This window comes from Lutjanus erythropterus, chromosome 9, assembly GCF_056507025.1.
Source record: "Lutjanus erythropterus isolate fLutEry1 chromosome 9, fLutEry1.hap2, whole genome shotgun sequence".
Taxonomy (NCBI): domain Eukaryota; kingdom Metazoa; phylum Chordata; class Actinopteri; order Lutjaniformes; family Lutjanidae; genus Lutjanus; species Lutjanus erythropterus.
The window spans coordinates 5,708,192-5,734,017 of record NC_139325.1 but is presented as its reverse complement, the minus strand read 5'-3'; the positions used below and the strand labels follow the sequence as shown (position 1 = coordinate 5,734,017).

Below are 25,826 nucleotides of genomic sequence, written 5' to 3'. Positions count from 1 at the left end.
TTATTTCTGCTCATTCATTGTCGGCCACTCATGGTGAATGATTTTGTTTCTTCTGGCTCCTGAACACTTTGCTGGACTCTTTGTGTCATTAGCAGCAATGTAATGTGTACACTGCTTATTTAAGTATGCATCTACGATATATTAAGAATATTGTACTATACTATGTATATTCTGGGCTTTCTGGTCTCTATCCTCTTGCTTTGATGTATTTTGTATATTAGTAAAATTCTGACTAAAAAAATAATAAGAAGACAGGATTAGTGAAGAAACTTTCTTTCTTTTGAAAAATGAAAAGGATGTCCACTTCTACACAAAAATTAAATTAAATGTATGTCTATATGCGATATCTAGACATGTATATTTTAATGCAGGTCCACATTTTGACTTTACCATTTTTTTTTCATAATGCATTTAAGATGTAACAAAAGACTTAAGGTACAACGGGAAACTGTTTTATTTTAGATTTGTCTTTTGATTTTTTTTTGGTTGTGATTTTTGTTAGTTTACTTTTTCTCATCTTTGTTTTTCCTCCTCTCTCCTGACTTGATGTTTTTTGTTTTGGTTTTTGGTATTTTATGTAAATGTAATTATGTACACCCTGTGAAGAAACAGAATGGGAGAGCGGAGACTTACCTGTTCTTTGAGTTGGTGGATCTCAGCTGTAGCAGCCTTCAGTCTGCCAGCATCTCTGTCCAGCAACTCCTGGTTCTCTGCAAACCACTGCAGCTTCTTCTTCAGGGCCGACACTTCCTCTCTGTGCTTGTCCTCCAACACACGCATCTCAAACGTCTTGTCACCTGACACATTCAGACCAGATAAACGCTGTCAGTGAAACCAAAGATCACTTATGCATGTAGCTACTTCTAATCTTTCAAGAGTTAAATAGTGAAATTTGGATTTAAATTCCACTTGCACTGCTCTGTATCAAGTTCTACCTGAGGTAGACATGGCCTGAGCTTTAGCCAGGTCTCTTTCCTTCTTCATTAGCTGCAGGTCTACCTCCAGAGCCTGCTTTTCCTGCTTCAGTCTGTGCACGTCCTCGGTCAGCTTGGCCTCATTCCTCTGCACACAGAAACGTGTCTCTGTGTTAGGTGAAGGGGCCGGAACAGAAACCAAGTCTAACAGTGTTTCAGTGATGGTGGTTCTCACCTGAAATGTGTTTATTTGAGCTAACAAGTCTGTGATGCGTTGAGTGTGATCCATTAAGCAGATGTTTCCTGCAGGCCTCGAGGTTCTATTCAGCTGCTCCCTGGTGAAGAAAGAAAACACATTTGACAAAAATACTTTTCAAAATGTAATTAAGCTTCATAAGAAGGCAGATGTTCACTTTAAATGTGCGTTCATACTGGAACGAAATGCACAAGCAATAACACGTTCACAAATAGGTGACAGCTTTACTGAACCCACCTTGTGAAAGTCAGCTCATTGAGTATCCTCTGGTTTTCACTGAACATGGCCTCCTCGTTGGCTTTAGTCTTGACCTGCTGAGCCTTCATCTGCAAATACAGCTTCTCATTCTCCTGTAAAACAACATTAGTGTTACTGCAGAAGTTCTGATAATGTTTCAATTTATAGGCACCCTAATTTCATGCCAATAGGCGGCAATTACCAAGTGACATATTAGAAATTTCTTTGAATTTACCCACAAATTACATGGTAAGTTTGTGATAATTAATACATTAATTACAATACTTGCTAATTATCAAATATTGACCATGAAATTATGGGTACATCTGCAGGTATTTTCGAAGAAAGTTCAAATACGTGAAATGGCAACTACCACCTGCTTGCATTAAAACAACACTTGCTAATTATCACATATTTACCATGAAATTTGGAGGTAATTCATGGGTAATTTCTAAGAAATTTCAAATATGTTACTTGGTTATTACCACCTATTGGAGGTGAAAGCGTCATCAATAGGCTGAATCTGTTGTAATATAAGAATCCATTCACAGTAGGTTATATGTTTAAATGGTGTGAATATGTTATTTTAATGTCTGAATATATACTGCATTTAACTGGTCTGCTAAAGTAACAACTATTGATTGGCAATTACAGTTTGAAAAAGTTAAGATTCGATTTGACTAAAATATTAATTTAAGGACTATATACTTGTATATTCCTGCCTGAACCTCTCTGACAAAGACTCTGCTGGACAACTCTGTCTCTGAGTTGGGGGTTTGGATGCTGTTACATTCCTTCCTTCTCTTTTCTGTTACAGCTCCAAGTTCTCTTTCTCATGATTTAGTGTGTGTTTAAAAAAAATTGTAGCTAACAGCTGTTATAACACACATTTTCATTCACAGCTGTGAAAAAGCTCCAAGCAAATCCTGTTGACACCAAAATCAATCTTCCACAATGAGAGGTACAATCAGAAGAGTGGACATTTTGGGATCAATATGTTGAGCCCTAAAGTCCATTTCTCTTAACCTTCTGACACAAAAACTGAATGGAGTTGTAGAGGTCGAAATTACAGTAAATATCAAAAACAGATTTAATGAAATGAAGATCAAAGGTAAAGACACACAAATGAAGAACAGAAATGAACAGCAGCAGTGAAAAGGTAAGTATTAAGAAACACAAACCTGCTGGTAACCTTTTATGAGTATCTCCTGCTCTTTCATTTCTTTATCCATCTGTTGGAGTCTTTCCTCTGTAGCAGCATCACTGGCCTCAGCCCATCTTTTCTTCTGACTGGCTTCTTCTGCACTTCGCAGCTGAGGAGGGAAAAAATTACTGCTGATTTACTAAATATCAGTGTATCACTGTTGCTACTCACTGTTGATTATGTTCAGACAATATAATCCACCCCACAATTTTTATCAGTGATTAACAATATATATATATTTATATATCAGAATGTTCTCACTGCTTTACCTTGCTGTCAGACAGCCTTTACTGACTGGAAACAACATTAATTAAGTCATATATCGCTCTCTCCAAACCATCCAAATTCCACTGGCAAAACCAGTATTTTTTCTCACAGAACACAGGAGTTGTTGGTCTACTGCTGCCTCAGTCTGTTAGTTTGTGTTGTTGTCTGACATTTTTCATCGAAGCTGCACAACACCACAATCAAATTAACAGACTGAGGCAGTGGTAGACCAGCAACTACCATGTTCTGCAAGGTAAAATGAAAAAGGTTTGGAGAGAGTGATATTTGATTTATGATTTATAATGGCAGTTTCCCATCATTAAAGTCTCTGATGGTGAGGTAAAGCAGTGAAAATATTCTAAATATGATGTACACTTAAACTGATATTGATTTTTAGGCGTCCGAAACACATTTTGTGACTGACTGTCCACAACAGTACATTGTTTAGCTTCCCACACTGGCACTCCCGCCAACTGGGGGTGTGTCAACCACCATCTACTGTAGGTAATACAACCACACTTTAAATCAACCAAACTATCCCTTTAAAATCACTACAACGCTTCAGATTTGTCTTTCCTGCATTGGACATTTAATTTATTTTTGATTTTGTCCTGCAGTGGTTTGTATAATATCCAGAGAGAGGAGCGTTGGTGTGGAACAGTATTTGGGTACAGTCTTCTTCTCCAGCATGAGCAAAACACTGTTCAACCGCACTTTTCAATCAGCAGCAGTTCTGTTATGTTGGATGTTCTGGCTGTTTTGCTGTGCAATCAGTATTACTAATATACTATAGACCAGGGACAAATATAACCTCTTTGTGTAGGTCTTCTTGTTTCTCAGCCTTCATGTTCTGCATTTACATAAACCTGTTGGACTGTTATGTAACAGATGTACAGAGAAGAGAACCTGGCCATAAGCCTAATTCTAATTTTATTCTAATTCTCTTTTAATCTATAACCTTAACCATGTGTTGCTCTTTCATCTGCTACTGCACAATGTCCTTATGATGCACCACCTCAGCCCTGCAAAAATAAAAAAGATAGCAGGCCAACCAAAGGAAAATAACAGTCTACAGCCGACCGCCCCCGCTCTCAATCATACAGAGGCAAGCAAATGGCAACAAGGCATGGACTTGTTTGGTTTAGTCCTGTGATGTGAGTGTGTTTGTGCACCTTGCTCTGCAGCAGGTAGTTCTCTTGTTTCAGTGAGTTGAGCTCCTCTGCTCCTTGCTTCATCGCCTGCAGCTCCCTCTCCTTAAGAGCCAACTGGACCCTCAGCTCCTCCACCACAGAGCTCTCCTCCACCCTCTGCAAGTCACACATCAACACTCAACTCAAGTCAATCAACCCAAACCAGAACACAGAAGAAGTCATAGAAGATGTTAAATAGAAATGCTAAAATCCAAAACACATATTTTTCCCCTGGCCAAGTATTGCTTTTTATCCACCTACATTTTTTTTTGTGTGAGATGCAGAGTTTTGGAGATATCACCTATAGAGATCTGCCTTCTCTCCAATATTATGGAACTAGATGCACTTGACTTGTGGTGCTCACAGTGCCAAAAAACAAACAAAACAACAACAACAACAACAAAACATTTGAAAAACTCAACAGCAATGTCTCTTTCCAGAAATCATGACATGGTTACTCAAGATAATTCACAGAAATTGTAGTTAACAGTTTCAAATAGGAACTATTTTCTTTCTACCAAACTACACCCACCAACCGTATCACCACACTAGCTAGTTCAGTGGTGTTAATGTTAGAAGTAGTACCTACATGAACAAGCTCACTATAAGGTCTGTGGATTATTTTGAGCACCACAAACTGGCATCTAGTTCCATTATACTGGAGAATAAATATGAGTAAAAAAAGACTATCTTTATCCTGCATTACAGGAACTAGGGTGGTACTAAACATCAGTCAAAGATTCTACTGAGGTTTTCAAATGAGGGTGTGAACATCTGTCCTTTATATTTTATGATATAATCACCCTAAAAAGAAAAATCCTCAGGTAAAATCCTCAATCTGACTAAAATGATTTGTCATTTGTCTTTTATTAAATCAACTTTCTTTTCATGAATATAACTAACACAAATTTATTTCACAGAGCTGTTCAATTACAGTAACATAAAAACATGTGAATTTTGGAAATGCATCTATCTTTTTTGAAGTAACTGTTTTACTTGTTTTGGACTTTACAACACTCTGGAGTTATTGGATATGTTTGGATCACACAAGTCAGAAAAAATCTTATACAGCCTCCACTGAAATCTAATTCTACAAATAATATATTAGTAGTAATTATCAGTACAACTTAAACTTTATCTGCAACTATTTAGAATACTGGGCTGAAACAGAATGAATAGAACTGCAAAAAAACACAAAAACATTTTGCAGCTTTAAAATGTTGATTTAGAATTTGAATGTCAATGTTATGAACTACTCAGTACAGTCCTGAAAGAATTAGCATTACATCATACGTGTAGCCATTACTTGCATATTGCAGACCTTTTTGCAGGAGTCTCATTTTCACACACTTCATTTGTAAACACTAAAAAAAAATAGCTGGAGGTGAAGTGTTTGATTACATTGTCCTTTGGAAGATGCTGCGTCCGTCTGGCTTCCTGTGTGTCTGTAGCATCCAGGTGGCTGCTGGTGTCAATCTGCTGTTGGAGGACAGCCACTAAGGACTGAACAGATGCCACCAGCTCACTGCTCACCTTCACATCTGGCTCTGCTAATCAAAAAAAAAAACAAAAAAAAACGGGGAAGATGTATCAAACAGACAGCTCAAAACATGACATGATTCCACACCTCCACACCAGGCTCCCTGCTGCATTTTGAGGATGCTGCTGGATTCAGAAATGGGGCAAACTCTATTTTGATGAGTTAAAATTAAAATAAGCTAACAAATATATTCATGTGCTGTAGCATTTATATCAGGGCATAATTTATAGCAGTATCATCATTTTGTGTGTGAGTGCCACTAATAACCTGTGTGGTCATCTTTTTCTTGACTCTTTGTGACTTTGGCTTTTGTTTGTGGACGCTGCAGAGGATGGGAGACAGAAGACTGGGTTCTGGTTGTAACAGCAGGTCTGCTCAGTCCCGATGACCCGGAAGACGCTGCTGTTCTTCCCTCCACTCTCCTGCCTCTCACAGGGGCCACAGTGGGTTTCCTCACTGAGGACGTAGAGGGATGAGAACCAGTGGAGGCCTGGGAAGAATGTATATAACAAATGTATATATTCAAAATTTGGTCCTTCTATATATAAACATTCAGAATAGGAATAGGGCAGGTGTAAATTTCATAATATACAGTAAGACAACGTAACTCACAATTATCATAATTCTGTTCAAATATGTCTGATTATGCAGTCCTAACACACTGACTTTATGTAAGGAGAGAAACACCACACTTGGTTTGGTACTGGGAGAAGTTAACCTTCAGGGCTTTCTATCAGAAATGCCTGAGGAGTTCAGGTGAAGAAGAATAAAGGGCAACAAAGGAGACTGCAGATAATTGGACTCGAGTCATAGGGATTCGGACTCGAGTCAACTTGAGTCGCAAATTTGACAACTTGCAACTCGACTCGGACTTGGAGTCAGTTACTTACTACTGTTAGTCTCCCCCCTTCGGCGGGAATCATGGCAACGGCGAGTGTCCCAAAAGTGGTCAACTCTGGATACAAAAACTACAAGTTTGTTTGAAACATGTCACATCTTTATTGGAATGTAGCCTTTCCCCATCTACCTTGGTCTAAATGATCAAACATGTAATGTAAGAATAGATAAAATTAACAGCTTTATGTTTTAATCCATGCAGACTAGACTGCATGCTCTTTTTTGGATGAGGAACAATAGTGAGAGACTTGACTTGACATAATCTGCGACTTGACTTGACTCGACAACCTTGTGACTTGACTCGACTTGACTCGACAACCTTGTGACTTGACTCGACTTGACTTGACATAACCTTGTGACTTGACTTGACTTGACTTGCCCATGACAAAAAAACTTGGGACTTGCTTGAGACTTGGACCGAATTACTTGATACTTGCTTGGGACTCGGATTGGAGGGACTTGTGCAATTGTCTGGTAGATTGTGATAAATGAATGGGACCGTGACCCAGGAGACTGAGGCTTGTGTCCCATGTGAGGCCAGTGGTCATTTTACTTATTATTTTTTGACTTTATTGACTTATCATTTACTTTTTTCTTTTCATTATTTTTATTTTTCACAGTTGCACAACACAGTTTGGTTACGTTTGGGCACCAACACTCCTTGGTTAGATTTAGACACCAAAAAAATTCCTGCTTAGGTTTAAGCACCAAAACTCCTTGGTTATGTTTAGTCACAAAAAAATGTAAGTTAGATTTAAAAAAAAGATCATGTTTGGGTTAAAATAGACACTTTCACTATATTAACCATGTGTTAGAAAGCCTTTCTGACAGAAAGCCCTGAAAGCTGACTTCTCCCATGTGCACTTTGTTCAGTAACAACAGATGACTACACCTTAACTTTTACTGTGTTGGATCTGATCCTACCATTGACCTTACAAATGTTAAATTATAACTTTTCATTTTTGGGAGAACTGCTGCTTTAAGAGGTCAGTCTGATGCAACTTCAAATCCAAGCACCGCTGAAATGGAGAGAAGTTTCACGTTTGCCTCACCAGTTGCTTCTTAGCTTTGCCAGCCTGAGAGGAAGTGTAAGACGAGTGTATGTTCTGATCCTTCATCAGCCTCTCTACTTCCTGCCTGATGCTCCATGTCAGGTTGTGGTCTGGGGAGCTCAGTCTGCTGGCTTCTTTTATCCGGTCATCCTCTCCTGGAGAAGTCAAATCTGGGAAAGTCTTTTCCAAGAAGTGTGATTTCTTTTCTTGGTTGAGTTCTACAGCACTGCATTCAGAAAACATAACGAGAAAAAACAGACAAAACCTTAAAGAGACACAAACAAGTCAGAGCATTTTACCACTACAGCAAAATGTTCATGGGTTCAGTCAGACCTTTCTCCAGCGCAGACACACACACTCACACATGGTGAAGACAATACCAGCCCCTCTGTCGTGGCTGGTAACGACTAACAGTGGATGTTTTGTGATGTCTTCATTTTTGGATTATTTGCAGTCCTAACCTGACAGGCTGAAGGCTGAAGCCTCTGACATGGTCATTCTCTGGCCGGATGGGTCTCATCAACTCTTCTGCAGTGGGCAGCTCTACACACACACACACACACACACACACAACATAATTTATACGACATACTTCAGTCCTGTCATGAGCTCGGCATTTATAAACATCTCAGCATGTTGTATCTGTCCAGCCTCCTTCGAGGATGTGGAGTATAACACTGTGAGGTTTGAACAACTGAGGGCTGGTATGCTGAACCAGTGCCTTCACCCCGGGTATATGAGCCTTACCAAAACCACAGTGTGATCAGGGTTTTCCACCCAGACTTTAAAGGGACAGTTCACCCTATGGGACTAAATGACCCTCAGCTTGTGGTGCTCAAAGCATCAAAAATCTAGATGAAAATGCATTTGTGAAATTTAAAACCAGTGTTTCCAGATAATCCTTTCTTTCTTTCTGGCTTTCTTTCTTTCCAGTAGAAATGAAAGTAGTTGTGGTAGATTCTACTGCAGACAGAAAGTAGTTCCTGCATGAAACTGCTCACAACAAGGTGTGTGGATTATCTTGAGTAACATGGTGATTTTCAACTTTTCAAATGTATCCTGACTGCCATTTATTCCCATTATATTGGACAGATCTCTACATCTCTATGGCCAATATCTCCAAAACCTGGCAATGATTTTGGGGTGAACTGCTCCTTGAAGAGACATACTGTGTCTGACCTGACTCATTGGTAGAAGCAGGCTGAAGAGACTGTCTGGCATGTTGAGGAGGGGAGGATGGAGACACAGGTCTGTTGGTCCTCCCCCTCCCTTCCACAGATGAATAATGGTGATCATGGTCATCTGAATCGCCCACAACATGGATCTGTCTGTAGGCCTCGTGAAGAGCCTCCATCTCTGAGCCTCCACTCTGCACATACGACTGGCCTGGACACAAAACAAGGTCAATGGAAAAACAAAAGAAAAGAACAATACCATAAGATGATATTGTAGGGAAATGACTGAGCTGGGGACTGTTAAAGGGACAGTATTACGGTACAACCAGGGTATTAAGAAATACAGACGGTGTGATTTTCACTGAATGAGATATGCTGTATTGTTGCCACCACGGGTCTACTAAACTAAAATAGTCAAAAAGAAGAAAATTGCCTCTGGCCTGGGAGGGTTTTGTGTTTAGTCCTGATGATACAGGCAAGCTCGCAAACACTGCAGACTGCTGACAGGTTGGAGTAGTGAAGTACGTTTGTAACTTGAGCGAGCATGAAAGAGAGGGAGTGTCAGACTGATTGTAGTCTATGGTGGCAGAAAGTGGCGGTGAAAGCAATGCTGAGATGAGAAAATGTGGAGCAGTGAAGTTGTCGGTGACAGTAAATGTCCAGGGATGGCGCTATAAGTGTATGGTTTAGGTTTCAGCTTGTCAGTGAATAAAAGCTGTGGCTTTTCAAGACCAAAGCAAAGCTTTGTGTGTGTTATTTCCCTTCTGCAGGAACAGCGTCGCTACGATGATCAGCTCTGCCTATGTTGAGGAAGTATTACAGTACAGTGTAGTTCTCTCAAGTTGAGTATTTATATATATATGTATATATGTATATATATATTTTGGGGGCTTTCAACAGGTCATGGAGGTGAGTATTTTTACACAAAAATTGGCATTATACCATATACCCTGAACAAATGTCAGGAAGGTAGTGCTCATGTTTTAGTTCGTACATGAGGCTAGGCCCTTCTTGTTTATACCATTCAAGGTCAAGGATGGGTCAATACTGGCTGCCTGTGACTCCACTCAAAAATTGAAGCTGTAAGGTTTGTAATGTATTATGTTGTTTATTTCTTAGGCTAGCCTGTTGAACTCAGCGTTAGCATGCTGCGTGGCTGGTCTCACAGAATGGAGCAATGTCAGACTACTAACAACAGTAGTAGGTTGAATTCCAATAACTGTTTAGACTGCAGTGTTGTTGTTGGTTAAGCTCTGCGACCCTTGTGTTTGTGTTGCTCCTGCAAGCAAATTAACTTGATAGACATGTCCTGAAAAAGAAATGGTCAAATTGTAGGAACTCATTTGCTTGACAATGTTGTGCAACTAAGACAAGCAACCAGCAGCTCACTTGTTCAGACTGTAAAGCTGCCTGCTTGACAGTAAGGTGAGATCCATAGATAATGTTACACCCAGCATGCTCAATATCTCCAAAATTCAACAACTCACAACAACACTATCTAGATGAATAAATACCACTAGAGGTGAGAGAAAAAATATGTATTTCTGATTTTGGGATAAACTATCCGTTTAAGCTTAATCTTAATGTATTTCTTCCTAAATCAAATTGTGATACGCACTACTTTATTGCTATGACAACCTCTTCTCTTGGGTACAACTCTGTATTCCTCGGTGTATCTCCACTCTAAAAGTGTTCTTCAGTCCATTCAGACTGTAAATGTGAAGACACTCTCTGTTCTTGAGACGCTCTTCCAGGCTGCTTTGAAACATTTTCTCCGAGACACATACACTGACTGTTATGTCACCATGTTTTAACAAATATGGACCCGGTGTCTTTGTGTTACCTCTGTCCAGTGATCCTGCTGTGTCCTTTTTTCTGTCTTCTCCACCAGTATCATCCAGGGAGTCATAGAGAGACACTGAGACAGAAGTGAAGTGAGAGTTACCACACATAAGATGGCTATATGTTGACTTCTTCAGAGAAGTATAGCAGTAAAGAACTAATAAATATACTGTTTATTAGTACAGTAAGCAATATGTATGTATGTATATATATATACATATATATATATATATATATATATATACACATATATACATATACATATATATATATATATATATATATATATATATATATATATATATATATATATATATATATATATATACACACATATATATATACATATATATATATATACATACATATATATGTATGTATGTATATATGTACATATATATAGGTAAATGCTGTGTACAACTTATCTGTCTCAGGGTTCTGAGTCTGTATCAGCCATCAAACTCTACTCCACAGTTTGACTGAAAGATTTTATTCCTCCCAACATCCTCCCATCACCTCAGTGCAGACTTGCCAACCCTCCCAGGAGACTCCTGTTTTTCATTTCCCTTCCAAGGTCAGAATTCTGACAAATTTTCACTCCTTTATTTCCTCTTTGTTATCACAACCTCCTTCAGGCTTTGATTTAAAATTCCTCCCTGTTAATACAGAACTCGAGGTTGACAAGTATGCCTCAGTGAAATATCGTCTTTTTCTCTTACCTTTGGCAAGAATTGGAGACATTTTAGACTTCTGAAAAACAGAAACAGAAATGGATATAGCATGAATTGTTGAATCATGTAACAAGATGTCAGTCTGGTATACTGTAGTATAACATTATACCACAAGTTTTATTGACACTACTTTCAGCCGAACTGGATACAAAGCAGCCTAAGTTGGTAACTTTTTATCTCTGGAGGCAATAAGCCAGCTCTGTTGCTGGAATTCTGTGAGGATCTGCAACAAAGGAGCTTTTCCCTGACTAACTGTGAACTAGAAGTGACACACTGTTTCTTTCACATATTTCATGGTTACAGCTGTGGCTTTACGCAGACAGATCATGTTAAACAGCTTTTGTTAAATGAATGTGCCCCCCTCTCTCTCTTTGCCTCAAGCACACAGACAGTGAAACAGACAATTTGTCATTTATGAGGTTGTTTGGTTTCAGTCCATAGCATTGAACATGCTAATACTCTTTTTTACTTTTTTATCTCTGGTCGTCCGGACTCATGCAGCTCACACATGCATTTATGGCTGTGGGATTTGTCTACTGTTTTTACATTGTGTGCTGTGTTCACATTCCTTAGCAACTCAAACAACATGAATGTGTTTGGCTTTAATGTTATCACCGTTGTCATGCATATTCCAGGATATATCCCCATCAGCCATTCTCTTTAAATTATGCAAAAAATATTATTCAGACTCCTTCAAAAGGTCAAGAATCTGACTGGTCTAAAACCATGACCATTTACCAACTTCATCGATGGCCACATTTAAGTGGATAACACATTAGCTGCTGGGTTTGTGTATGTATATGATCTTTTTAACTTTAAAGGGACAATTCACCCTACAATAAAAAAAATAAAATAATTCCCTGGCCTGTAGTGCTGTTTGTCCGTCTAGATTTTTTTGGGTGTGAGTTGCAGAGTTTTGTAGCTATCGGCCTCAGAGATGTCTGCCTTCTCTTCAATATAATGGGATTAAATGGCACTTGGCTTGTGAGCACAAAAAAAAATTGAAAATACATTTCTGCAGTAGAACTTAACTAAACTACTTTAGAATATACCAGAACTACTTTCTTTTCTATCATAGAGAAAGTAGTTCCAACATGAAACTGCTCACAACAAGTAGTGTGGATTATCTTGAGTAACTGGGTCATGATTTTTGAAAAGAGACATTGATTTTAAATTTTTCAAATGTATTTTTCAGCCCTTCGAGCGCCACAGGATTAGTGTTAATTTAGTCCCATTACACTGGAGAGAAGGCAGACATCTCTGTAGTTGATATCTCCAAAACTCTGCAACTCACATCACAACAGTATAGATGGAGTCACACAGTCCAGAGGAAAAATATGTTCAATCTATCTATTATATCTGTAATATATTATGTCTAAATGTGCTCAAGAACATGAATAAAAATGTCCAATTAGAGTGCATAATTTCAATGACTATTTCATTTGAATATCACATTTTGCACCGTTAGCTAGCTAACATCCCCTCGGATGCAGTGACACAAAATGGATCAGCTTTTGAAACAAAAAGGTGATGTAGGAGACAACTCAGCTCCAGTTAAAGCTCCAAAATGTGTAGTGAGGAAATACGACCCTGAATACATTAAATTTAGATTCATAATGGCAGCAGTGATGCTGAGCTGAAAGCACAGTGTGTTGAAATTCTGTCATAGCGCAGTTTGTTTTGTCTCCTGTTTTAGTCATGTTATGTTTTTTTCTCATTCATTTGAGAAGGTGGTCCTCTGAAAGATTTTAACAATCAGCAGTGGACGTCAAGTTCCAACATCTGAGAACCAATGTTCTAAATGTCTTAGGCTTAGTTTAATCAGTGCAGATGTCAACTACAAACCTCCTCCAATGGCTCTTTTGCATTTTCTTCTTCCTCAAAATCCTCACTGTAGTGTGGAGAGCCTGTAAAAGCTGAGAGAGAAGAGACCTGCTTGAGACAGACAGAGACAGATAAAGAGAAAGAGAGATCTGCGAAGGCTTGATCAGTCTTACCTGGAGACTCTCTATTGGTCTCTGTGACTCTGGCCTTCCTTTGATCATCATCACTCTGCTCCACTGCTTCCTCAGCTTTCCTGGAGGGAGGAAATCCATCCTCGTTAGATCACAGTTACAACCCTGATCTTCAAGGGCAGAGCAGCAGCACAGACACTGCATCACAGACCCCATCAGCAAGTGTCAAGTCTATTAGTATGCCATTCCACTGTTCAAGGCTAACTTCCCACACATCTGTCAAGTGCTGATTAACTTTTTAAGTTAACTCAAAGCTCCATTTGGACATAAATAATATCACAGAGGGCAGTAAAATATTCACCCTGAACCTCAGTAACTAAACTCATGATTCAGTGTTTCCCTCCAAGCCAAAAAATCTTTTCTTAAATGACAAAAATAAAGTCAAATATCGATTTATTCAGAAATCAGTGCAGTGGGTCCCTCTCGGTATCTTTCCTTTCCTCTGCTCTGTGTTCCACCAAGGGCGGGACACAAACACAGAGCAGAGGGAAAGATAGGTGGACTAGATAATGTCCAAGTTGACAACAACCCATCAAATTACTTGAAGTCCACTCATCATCTGTTTGTTTCTTCTGTCAGTAATAATGTACTGCTGTAATGTCACTAAAGGTTTGATCCGACCATATGCTTCTCCTGCTTACCTACACCCAGCTTATAAAAACCATCATTAAACACAGTCTCAGTGAGTGTGGTCAGATGTAGATGAAGATTCCAGCCAAAAGAACCACGTAAACCTTGAGATATAAACAGCTGTCTGAAATGTCTGAATTAATTGTTTTAAAAATGAATAAAAACAGGAAAAAGCTAAAAACCTGTCAGCTTAAAAACTTTCTTATTATGTTATTATTATGATAATAAGGTGTATAACACCACCCTAACATGAAGCTCACTTGCATGCGTACACAGTCACACCACACACACCCAGTTCAGACAGTGTGGATGCATTCATGAATGTGGCTCAATGCTAAGGATCTACAGTGAGGATTCAGGCTAAAAACATGGTGGAAATGATGTCTTTCAAGTCAACTTGGCATGTTGGAGCTATAGGAGACTTGGATTACACCAGACGAGCAGTTTGGAGGCATTTTATGTTTTTTTTTCTGTTTCCATTAACCCAAAAATGAAAACTACACCCAACGGGGATTAGATAATGACTGACATTTCTTTTGGGGTCCCTTTAAATTACCTTCCCTCTACATTAACATTTCTTTTCTTAGACATTTTGTGTTTTAACATTACTAGCTATGACCACACGACTAGAGCTCCACTGCTGAACAGCCACATGATACTGTGATGCTACCTGGTGTATACTGACATCTAGTGGCTAGACACCCTCAGTACATGGATAACAAAATTGGCATCTTTTCTGAAATGTAGTTAATGGAAACTGTACTTCCATAATGCAGCCTAGGATTGGATTGTACAAATATATCCTCTCATATAGTTCTGATGGGCCACATAAAATGAGGAGCTGGGCTGGATTCGGCACATAGGCCTTGAGTTTGACATTTACATACCTGCAGTTGGTACCAATGGTAGAGCTTGTTGAGTCCAACTCTCTGTTCAGCTTGGAGTAATCTATAGTTGATGAAGCTTCTGCCTCCAGTTGGGCAAAGAATCTGGCTTTCTCCTCCTCTTCCTCCAGAGTGTCCAAGCCAATGTTGGTCGTGTTTGCAGCTGTTGCCATCACTGAGTCTGCACAAACATATGCAGAGAACAAACATGGAAGACACAACTGTAAAACTGAAAAACAAAACAAAAAAAAAAGAGGGACAAAACACTGTCTCCTGTATACACTGTAGAAAACTCCTGCCACAGACAACCTGTGATGAATCAATTGCACCATAAAATGCAGTCCAACAAACTGATAGTCAATATGTGCTTCTGATAAAAGCATCTTGGCCCCATATGTTGGTATTTCTCTGTCCAAAACTCACCGTCTGTCTCAGTACTGTCTCTGATGACAGCAGCTGTTTCCTTCAAACCGGTGTCACCAGAATCCTCCTCCTCCTCCTCCTGAATTGACTGAGACTTCCTCAAAGACTTCCTGAAAGTCTTCCCAGATCCCAGCAGTCCTGGAAAACCAATGCATAAGTTAGGATCTAATACTCAATATCGGTATCAGTCTGATGCTGGCAAAAATTACTAGATGGGATATCATGGGGTACTGAAACATGATGTACTGTATGTTATACAAGCTGTGTTTTATTGTTTTCACAGAGGCAGCATGTTGCCTCTACACAGTTTACTGTCAGATCGTCAGGACAATATAACCAACAATCAAAAAACATTTTTATTTTTACTCAAACGAGTTACTTTTTTCTGTAGATAACACTTTTATGTCATGTTACTTTTTAATGGCGGTAATCTTGTAAAGTAAGGCCATCCAAAACTGGTCCTCAATGCATTCATGACTATACTTGCAGCTGTTCACTTGTGGTCAGTTCACCCAAGACATATGTTAATATCAGGTGTAAACTAGGGCCGTGTGATATAGCTGAAAAACCTATCACAATAGTTAAGTTTCACACTGGTTGATATCTTTAATTATTGATCATGTAGGTTGTGACTGACTACATTTTGTATACTTCAAGGGGTAGAAGCAGCTGTGGTGATAAAATGAGTAAGAACCACAATATTTTTGATCAAATGGCCTGATATTGTGACAATATTGTGGGAAAAACATTCACAAAATATTATGGTGCTTTCATAAAATATTAACCCAGTAAGATTTTTTTGATGAGCAATCATCAGTTAAGTGGATATAATGACTAAATGGGTTAAGGCAAACAATAAAACAGCTAGAACAGTCTGGTAAGTTCAGAAAATTACAATTACTTTACTCGAATGCAGCCTTTAATACCAGGAAAAGACAACTCTTCTGTCACATCACGATATAACAATATCTAAACTCTACAATATCTAGTTATCATCATATCATATCTGATTCATTCTGAGAATATTTTCTCAGAGTGAACATCCTTCCTCTCCTGTCTATACTCATGTCTACTAATCTGCCAGAGCAGCTAGAAATTATTTGATTTAGTCTCTACCTTTTACCTCTATTTAAGTCTTTAATAAACAACTTACTTTAAACTTGATTTATGTGTCTGCATTATGATCAATTGGATAAGAAATGTAACTCTAACAGTACACTCATGGCCCCATACTGCCACCCAGTGTCTCTGGTTATACATGCATCCTTCCACTGTGTTCTTGACATGTGTCACTCATTCTTGAGAATTGGAACAAAGCTGTATTTTGAGGAGGGTTTGAATTCAATTATGCTGGAAAAATTATTCTAAAAGATCAAACTTCTGGCTATTAAACTTTGTAACGGGCCAACCTCCTACTGATTGTATTTTTTTATTAAATGTAGACAGATTTTCTATCTGACAGAGTTGACGTCTTACCAAGATGATAAAATGTTGCTTTTTCTCATTTCACAGCATAGTCGTAGTGAGCAGCCATTTTATTTTTTAAAGTTGCTCTTCTCTCTTCTTGTAATCCTTATCAAAATACACATTTTAAAACCATAATTCTTATTTAGCTTTGTTTTAGAAGGGCTACAGAGTGACATGTTGTGGTTGAGACCAGGGCTGGGCAATATATATCTATATCATATTAAATTGTGATATGAGACCAGGTATCATGACAGATTTTATAAATCAATATATCATGATATGACGTAAGTATTGTCTTGTCCTGGTTTTAAAGGCTGCGTACAATTAAGTGATGTAGTTTTCTGACTTTGTCTATTTGCCTTTTCCCACTTAGTCACTATATCCACATTACAGATGATTATTTATCAAAAGATCTCATTGGGTTAATATTTTATTAAAGCTCCAACAGTCATCCCTACAATATAATTACAATATCAAGGTATCTGGTCAAAAATATTGTGATATTTACTCGTTTTATCACCAACACAACATGTCATCAGTCACAACCTACATGATCAATAAATTATCAATATCAACTGATACAAAACTTCACTATTGTGACTATTGCAAGTTTTTCAGCTATATTGCCCAGGCCTAGAAATATTATACAATGAATTATGTTAAAAAAACATAAGATTTTACCAGTGCTTGAGCAGTATTCCTGCCTTTTTCAACTAAGAAGTGAGGCGGGGTCCTTAGGGTATAGTTAACCCTTTTTATGCCTGATTAAATTATGTTTTTGTAGAAGTCAAAAAGGGGAAGGAAATCTGGGACACAATAAAGGGCCAACATTTTCATAAAAAAATCAATTTTAAAACAAAGATGATAATAATAGCACATTGTTATACCTCTGTTACCAGTGGGTATTGTCAGCTTTAGATTTTGAAGGCTTTCAACACAATTTCAAATTGCTTGAAGTTGTGAATTCTTGTCTGGGACGAGGCTGTTTTCTGTCCAGAGCAAGTTTACAACCATTTACATGGTTTCTGTCTTGCTGTTCACAGAGGCTAACACATCTAAAATAAAGGCTTTGTTTTAAGTGCCAGGTTATTGATACTTATAAAAAAAAATGTCTTACAACACAAATATGCAATGCTAATGAACATATAGCCTAACACATCAGTAAGCAAACAGACAAGATTGTTAGTTTTCAGGTCATAAAGCAGGCAGGAAAACTATAACTTTAACACACACAACAATGATAGAGACGAAAGACAGAACTAGTGGTGCTCATGGTGTCTATCACACTACTGCTGAGGGACTACAGCAACACTAACAAAGGGTTTGGGGGGTCTGAGCTGAAGTTACCATCTTCACTGTCCCCCTGGGAGTGACTATCAGTGGTGGCTGGTGGAGAATCATTAGTGTGTGTCCCATCAGGGCTCCTGTCTCCTGACTCACACTGGAGGTTTTCATGAGTGCGACTGCCCACACTGTCAGAGTGTGAGTCATCGGATGGAGTTCTGTGTCTCTCCGCAGTTTGAGAAACCTCCAAAACTGGATCTCTGCGGGTCTCGTCCAATTGAAGCGGTTTATCCAGAGCTCTGCTGCGAGGTTTGGGGACCGGCTTACAAAAGGGCTCTCTGACAACTTCAGACAGCAAGAGGAAAAAATGATGATGATCTGCTGTCCAGTTACACCTGGAACAGCTATTTGAATATGAACTCAAAACTACACAAGGCTTTGTTTATACTCATCTTCACACACTGGCCATCAGTCACCAAAATTTCCTGTAATCAAATGTGTTTCGACAGTGGGGTGTTGCCCATGTCAACACAGAAGAAATATGTAGCAATTTCACAAAGCTTATAGCCAAAAAAATGGTTTGACTGTCATTTTTTTTTAACAGTGGATGTTCCTGCTGCCATCTTAAAGACAACAAAGCCGTGCCTCTGTGCCTGCACATGACAGCACACAGCTACCTGCAGCCTCAGTGGATGGTGTGGCAGTTTGACACTGTGTGGGCCACATGACCTTCACAACCACAGGAACCACACCAAGAAAAAAATGGAAATACACATTTCTATATAGAGTAGGGATCTGTAGCACAACAACAACTGGTCAAATCAATGATTCTGATAAAGGCCACAAGTGATGTCTGTATCACACTCCTCATCTGGGTGCGATCCAATACACCACTACCATACTACTTAGTAGTAGAAAAAGTACATACGGCAGCTGCTCTTACAAAATTTACACTGCTAAAGTATACATACAATTGGGAGCTACTATTTCCTCATAACATTGCGTCTTGAACTTTACCCTCTTGCTGATGCACCCATCACAAAGGACTGTGGGTCAGATTACCCAGAAAAGCATGCTGGCTTACATACTGCAACGTCCAACCTGATGCACTGGGACATCCTTGTATTTTTGGCATTCTGCATCTGACACACTATGTTCTGGGTAGGGCTGAATGATTTTGAAAAATTATATCTAATTGCGATTATTCTGACTAATATTTCAATTATGATATGATTTGCAATAGTAGGGGGAATGATAATTTTCCATGGGTACCAAACAATGATGTTTGTTTTCTTAAGTCTATAGAATACGGCGTGTATCTCAGAACATCTCTGCAGCACAATAATATTTAATTTAAATGCTATTTGACACACATTTCACCTTTACCATATATTGCACCTCCTCTGATTTGAAAATTGCAGATTTTTAGAAATATATATCTATTTCTAGCATACTAACTAGTATGGTAGCATGGGTATCGGAACACAGTTAGTATGTCCAAATACATAGTATGTCAATACTTACTAAAAGTAAAAAAAAACAAAAAAAAACAAAAGTATGTGATCTGGAATGCAGGGTTTGTATGTCCCAATACATACTGCAAATGCAGTATGCAAAAATACCAGGATGTCCTACTGCATCTGGTCACATTTCTGACCCACAATCCTCTGCACAGTGACAGATACATCACATCAACTGAGCCACAGAAAGAGGACAGACAGACAGCAACTTATTAACTGCATTGCAATTTTCTTTTTAATCCAAATTTTGCGCTGAACTAGCTAAATGCACACAAAGTCTAAAAGAACTAAGCTCTCTGTTATTTTCTCACCATCATTGTTCTCAGGCTGAGACTTTTTGGTTTTGATAAATCTGCTTTTGGTCGTCTCTGCAGGGGAAAGAAGGAAAAAAAAAAGAAAATGACAGTCTTTCAAATCAGGAGACAATGAACTGACATACAGAGCTGTGAATGGACACCCAAATGTCTGCAGAGGCTTTGACATTTCATAGTAGAGATTTGTTGACTGGATGTTACTACATATTAACAACATTACAATATCTCACAAAAGGCAATGCTTCCTAAAAACTACTTAGAAATATTTAAAGTCTAAATAAAAGCAATTTACCTGATTTTTACACTAAATTTCTTAAAGACCAACTGTAGTCAAACAGCACTTTAATGCATGCTCTATACATGAGCCAGCTGTACAAACGTGTCTCACTGCTCAGAATGGGCTGGGGCAGGTTTTCACAGCACTGTATGTAAACAGCTCAAAAAAGTAATAGTTGAAGGAAAGAAAGTTCATATCCAGCGAGCAAAGCAGACAGGACAGAGTCATGAGAGAAACAGAAAAAAAAAGAAACAGTCAAGCAGCATTTTGAAACCATCATGCTCAATGTCTCCCCCTGGATGGAGCTGAAGAAGCAGAGGTGAAGCTTGTTTGGAAACCACACGTTTTTTGCACGGAAACATTTTGGCTGTAGCTCGTCTGCCCGTCATCATCTAAAATTGATAAAATACGTAAATAACTGCACAGCATTTGTTTTAATTTAATTTTTTTTGGTAAAAAAAATCTGCTAGGCCTGCCTATGTGGAGCTAATGGTATGATAACACAGGATATTTACCCTCTGCTGACGTGCTGCTTGGTTGAGAAGCAGTGACACGCCTGATCAGTCAGTACCAAAGCATTGATAAGCATTGCTGCTATTGGTATTTATGCAAGGTTAATTTGCTCTAAAGGCCACATTCAGACAGAATCAGGTATTGCAGTGATCAGCTGCAGGGCTGTGTGGTAGTGTTTAGTTGTGCTTAGAACATAACCGCTGTGAAACAATCAGAAATTAACATTTTATATCTCTGATTCAGCGGTCTCTTTGCCCATCAGTCTGTACCCTGTACGCTCTCTGTCTCCCTACTCAAACACATCGACACAAACCAAACAAAGCTTCTTTGTATCACTATTTTGCAGCTTAAACAGAGGCCACACAGATGTCAAAGCTGGGTATATGAAATAAACAAGCGGGGTCACGCTTCTGCAAAAGTTGGCTCTGATTCTACTTTTCCTCTGCACGCTGCTGTCTTTTCTTTGCATCCCCTCCTGTTAACGTAGCCATGCCGGTGCCGTCAAGAGTCACAGAGTGAATGCAACAGTGACATGCAGTGTCTGTACAATTCAGGCTGTTTGTGCATGAATAAATGATACAGCTCCTCAAGATCCAGGTCATGTACCTGTACTTGAATGCTGCTGGAGACGGTTAGCCCTGAAGCAGCGATAACTTGCGACACAGGCTCCCATAAGGTGGGCTGAACTTCAAGGTCGATCAGGCTATTCTCATTTCAGTGCTCAGGAGATGACCACAGCGCTCAACCACAGTTACCAGTTACACCAGCAAAAAGACTTTTTTCACATCTTTGCCTACCACGTATTTATTTTTTTTGTATTATGGAAAGAAGTATTAATAAGAGTATCAACACATCTCAGTATCAATAAACAGTATCAGTATCGATACTGGTATCAATAAAATCCTATCAATACACATCCCGACCTCCCCACTAACAATTATTTTCATAGTCGATTAATCTGTTGACTATTTACTTGATTAATAGATTAAGAGTTGTTTGGTCTATAAAATATTGAAAAAAATGGCGAAAAACGTTGATCAGTGTTTACCAAAACGTAAAACTCTTGTTTTGTCCACAACCCAAACATATTTAATTTACTTTCAGACAGGAAAGAAACCAGAAAATATTCAAATTTATGAAGCTGAAATAAAAAAATTCTGACTTTTTTTCCTCCAGAAAATACTCAAAGTGATTAGTTGATTATTAAAATAGTTGGCGATTAATTTAATAATCAACTAATCAATTATTCGATTAGTTGTTGCAGCTCTACCTGAAATAGATGTATCACATGTGGATGTAAATGACTGTTAAACAGATTCAACTGGTAATTACATCAAAATTAATTATATCAAAATTTATGTCTGTGTAACAATTTTACATAATGAATTTAGACCCAAAAAAGAGGAATTCTGAAGCTTCCCTCTCTCTCTTTCTTTTGATATTCCCCAGCTAGCCACTGACCTCTATTTGGTTTTTCCACTAAAGACTACTTTTATGGGTGTTTAATTGCTGCCAGCTGTTAATTGCAGCAACATATGGTCAAACTCTCTCTCAGTTCCTCCCTGGGCTGCAGAGCTTAAACACCAACCCAGCTGCAGCCGCTGACATTACACATTCTCCTTCTGAAAAGTGCTGGCTGACAAAGGTTAACGTGTCCAGTGTCATGGATGTTACATGATGGAGAATCCTCTCCTCATTATTACCTCCTCCACCGCTCTGTTCGTCATCCTCCCACCAAGACACCTTAGGTTTTTGGGTTGATTTCTGAGCGCTTTTAGCACCGGCCTGCTTGTCAGAGCCGCCCAAATCCAGCGAGTCATCTGAAATAGACTGAAAGGGAAGTAGGTTTAAGTCTCAGAGATGCTGACAGGATAAGACTGTGTGTATTAAACCATGACACCCTTTGTGTTTTGTTTCAACAGTCATGATTGTGGCATTTCTGATATCAGCCAGCATGATGAAGTCAGTTTGGACAGTCACTGCTCGGATGCTGGAAGCAAAAAATGCTTAGATTTATGCATCAGATTTATATTTTAATAAAGGACATTTTTTCAAGTAGTAATTTTATTTTATTTCTTACTTTTACACTTACTATCTTACATGTTTTTAAATATCACAGTGACCTCATAGTGAAGACTTTTTTAATCGTAGTATTATTGTACTGTGAGTTTTTGGTGTTATTAGATCCTGATTTGTAAATGATTTCTAAAATCACTGTAATACATTTATTGTCTCAATTTTCATCCCTTATGCACAAATAAATCAGGTGAATAAACCAGGAAACACTGTAACAGGGCCAATTTTAAAATTATTGAGGAGATTCCTCTCATATCAGATCTATTTATAAAAACAAGAGCAGTGTGCTCTGAACAATACCACAGTAGCCAGTACAGTACAGTACAGTACAGTGTTTCATTACCTCCTTCAGGAACAGCTCAAACTGTTCATCCAGCTCTTCCTTGGTCAGTCTGTGAGCCATAGTCTTACTGTCCACTCCATCAGCCAATGGGAAGCCTGATAACTAACATCAAGACAAAAAAGAATTTGGGGAAAGACATTAGACCTAATATATGAGCCATACTTCAAAACAAATGCTTTTACATACTTGAAGCATTAAAATGCCTAAATGTGGCATGGTAGACTGTAGTATTTACAGGTATGATTATGTTCTTTTCATTGTGGATACCAATCCAAAACAGATTTTGATCAGAATCTGGCAGCTTTGGAGAGAGTGATATTTGGCTTATATCACAGCTTCAGTTTCCAGAAAAGTCTGTCTGACAGCAAGGTAAAGCATGAAAATATTCTAAATATAGCAAACACTTCAACAGATATTGATGTTTTAAGTGTCTAAAACACATGTTGCTGCTGACCCTGTCCACAGCAGTACATTGCATAGCTTCCTACACCAGTCCTCCCACTGACTATGGAGAAGTACCTCATAAAACCACACTTCAAATAATCTGGACTATCCCTTTTTAGTTGAGGAACATTAAAAGTGGCAGATAAAGAAGAAAAAACAGTTTAAACCAGGGGTCACCAACCTTTTGCAAAAACATGCCAGTGGATTTTTTTCACCACAAATGTTGGGTTTGTATTTTTTCGCAACAGCAGCCCCAATAAAAAAAATGTAAAGTGTTTCATTTATTGTAGTTTTACTTAAATGCAACAAAACACTGAATTATTCCCTGTGAAAAGATTTATTTTCTAAAGTCATTTGGCTGATGTATTTGAGTGAACTGAACGGTGAATACCTTCTCTCCTGGGCCATTATATTGTGTGTCTAGATACTTCTATGTTTCTTAGAAATAATATCACCCTTATGTTTAAAAAACAAAACTAAACAAAACAAAAAACTTCAACTGTATGTATACAAGTTGATAATCAGCAAAGACAAACATCCATTCAAGAACCTATCAGAAGTGATGTGGGAAAAAAGTTCAATCATATTTCATTTCATCTGTTAGTCAGTGTTTATTTCTATTCGTTCAGATGCGCATTAAGGAAAGCTTTCAAAAACACGCTCTAAGAAAAAAAAAGAAGAAAGGGAGAAGAAATGTCTATGCTCTGTTTTCAGTTCTCATTTCATTCATTCACAGCATGCAACTGACCAAGCAGCATTAGTTACCTGTGTGATGCTAGTGAGCTCTTTGAACCAAATAGTGACATTTGACTCAATTACAGTGCTGCTGAGTAAAACATCGTACGCCGAATCATTCACAACAATCTGATGATTAATTTAACGAAAGACAGTGCACCACGACATTACTGAGTTTACAAACAGGGTTTAGTTTTTTTTAAATACATTCAGGAGAGAATGGGACACTGTCAGTTAGCGTAGCTTAGTTGTAAATACCACATAATAAAACAGTACCACTTCCTGTTACAAATTTCAAAATAAATCCGTGGCGATTATCGTTCTCTAAAACCACATACTACATTCTGTATGTTAACGTACAGTAAAACTATAGCTTGATAAATTATTATCATAAACATTAGATGTAGGCAGCGCCTGATACAAACTGAGTTCAGTTCACCAGGGGAATCTTAATAAAGATGAAAATGGGAAATGAGAATTTGACCTTTTTCTAGCTTTTTTCTAAAACCTAATATGTTCACGTACTAACGACTTAAAGTAATTCATTATTAAAGTAAACACACTGTAGTGGAGAGTTTTTATGTATATGTCACTGTCCCTTATGGGAGCACAATGACAGTGCCATAACGTCGGCGCCCGTTTTATTTTGAAGAAGGTCTTGCCTTACTTCCGCTCTTTTTTTAGGAAGCTGACACAAGCTGCCAAGAGAAGCTAAGTAGTTTATCTCGTTAGCCAGTCGTTAGCTGGCTACAACACAAGCTAACTGCCCTCACTACATGCACAATGAAGCAGCACAGTTTCATTAGCGTAGTCACAGTCTCGTCTCGACAGAACTCACTCGAAAGGCTCCACTTTAACAGCTTTCTCAGCTCAACACTTGTTGAGTCGTCCCACTCCTCGGTTTGTTGTTTTGAGTGACGGCTAGTTCCCGCGACAACACCCGGCTGACAAAACAAACCTGATTGGCGAGGAAAAAAGCGTCACAACAAACGATGACCAATGGACGGAGAGAGCAACTCAGAGCTTTGGTAAGGGCATGCAAAAATGTTTCATGGTCAAAAATATGTGGACGCCCCTGCTGCTATGGCGTGTTTGTGAAAGTATTCGTATCCTCTCAGTAATAAAGCTCTACACACTGTAAAAACACTCCACTGCAAGTAAAAATCCTGCCTTGAAAATGGTACTTAGGTAAAAGTATGGAAATATGTTCAGGAAAATATTTAAAGGACAAGAAAGTCCAAGCAAAATTACCCAATGCAGAAAAGTCACCGCGTGACTGTTGTATTTAACCCCATTACAGATTAATATTATCTAAGCACATTTTTAAAGGTATGTCTACATTTCGTGTGTTTTTGTGTCTGTGCATTTGAAGGGTGAGTTTCGTTTTTGGAGAGAAAGAGAGATCAGCCCAACAATGGAGGAGAAAAGAGAAGGAGCTGGCTGTGAAGAAAGAGCAGGATGATCCCATGATGAAGGCTGCTCTCTTGGAGCAGGCTGACTGTGGAGAGCAGTTCCTGTTGACTGAGGCTGGTCGGGAGAAGGCAGAGTTTAAGAATCCTGACATTTTTTAAAATATCAATAATGATAATAACACGT

At 38.5% G+C, this 25,826-nt stretch overlaps 1 protein-coding gene across 1 annotated transcript in view; it reads right to left on the bottom strand.

The window, feature by feature from the left end:
• cep162 (centrosomal protein 162) overlaps positions 1-23,149 on the bottom strand; it is a 33,798-nt gene extending 10,649 nt beyond the window's left edge. The window contains exons 1-21 of the mRNA XM_084725982.1: positions 23,052-23,149; positions 22,336-22,462; positions 19,840-19,896; positions 18,072-18,353; positions 15,258-15,395; positions 14,838-15,015; positions 13,303-13,382; positions 13,151-13,221; positions 11,294-11,324; positions 10,576-10,650; positions 8,737-8,943; positions 8,019-8,100; positions 7,558-7,783; positions 5,876-6,098; positions 5,470-5,618; positions 4,051-4,185; positions 2,589-2,720; positions 1,408-1,520; positions 1,150-1,249; positions 936-1,062; positions 634-797 (exon numbers count right to left, since the gene is read on the bottom strand). Coding sequence (XP_084582108.1) covers positions 634-797; positions 936-1,062; positions 1,150-1,249; positions 1,408-1,520; positions 2,589-2,720; positions 4,051-4,185; positions 5,470-5,618; positions 5,876-6,098; positions 7,558-7,783; positions 8,019-8,100; positions 8,737-8,943; positions 10,576-10,650; positions 11,294-11,324; positions 13,151-13,221; positions 13,303-13,382; positions 14,838-15,015; positions 15,258-15,395; positions 18,072-18,353; positions 19,840-19,896; positions 22,336-22,462; positions 23,052-23,111 — 2,757 coding nt within the window. The 5' untranslated portion in view covers positions 23,112-23,149. The remainder of the gene's footprint in view (positions 1-633; positions 798-935; positions 1,063-1,149; positions 1,250-1,407; positions 1,521-2,588; positions 2,721-4,050; positions 4,186-5,469; positions 5,619-5,875; positions 6,099-7,557; positions 7,784-8,018; positions 8,101-8,736; positions 8,944-10,575; positions 10,651-11,293; positions 11,325-13,150; positions 13,222-13,302; positions 13,383-14,837; positions 15,016-15,257; positions 15,396-18,071; positions 18,354-19,839; positions 19,897-22,335; positions 22,463-23,051) is intronic.
• Positions 23,150-25,826: the final 2,677 nt, after the last annotated feature.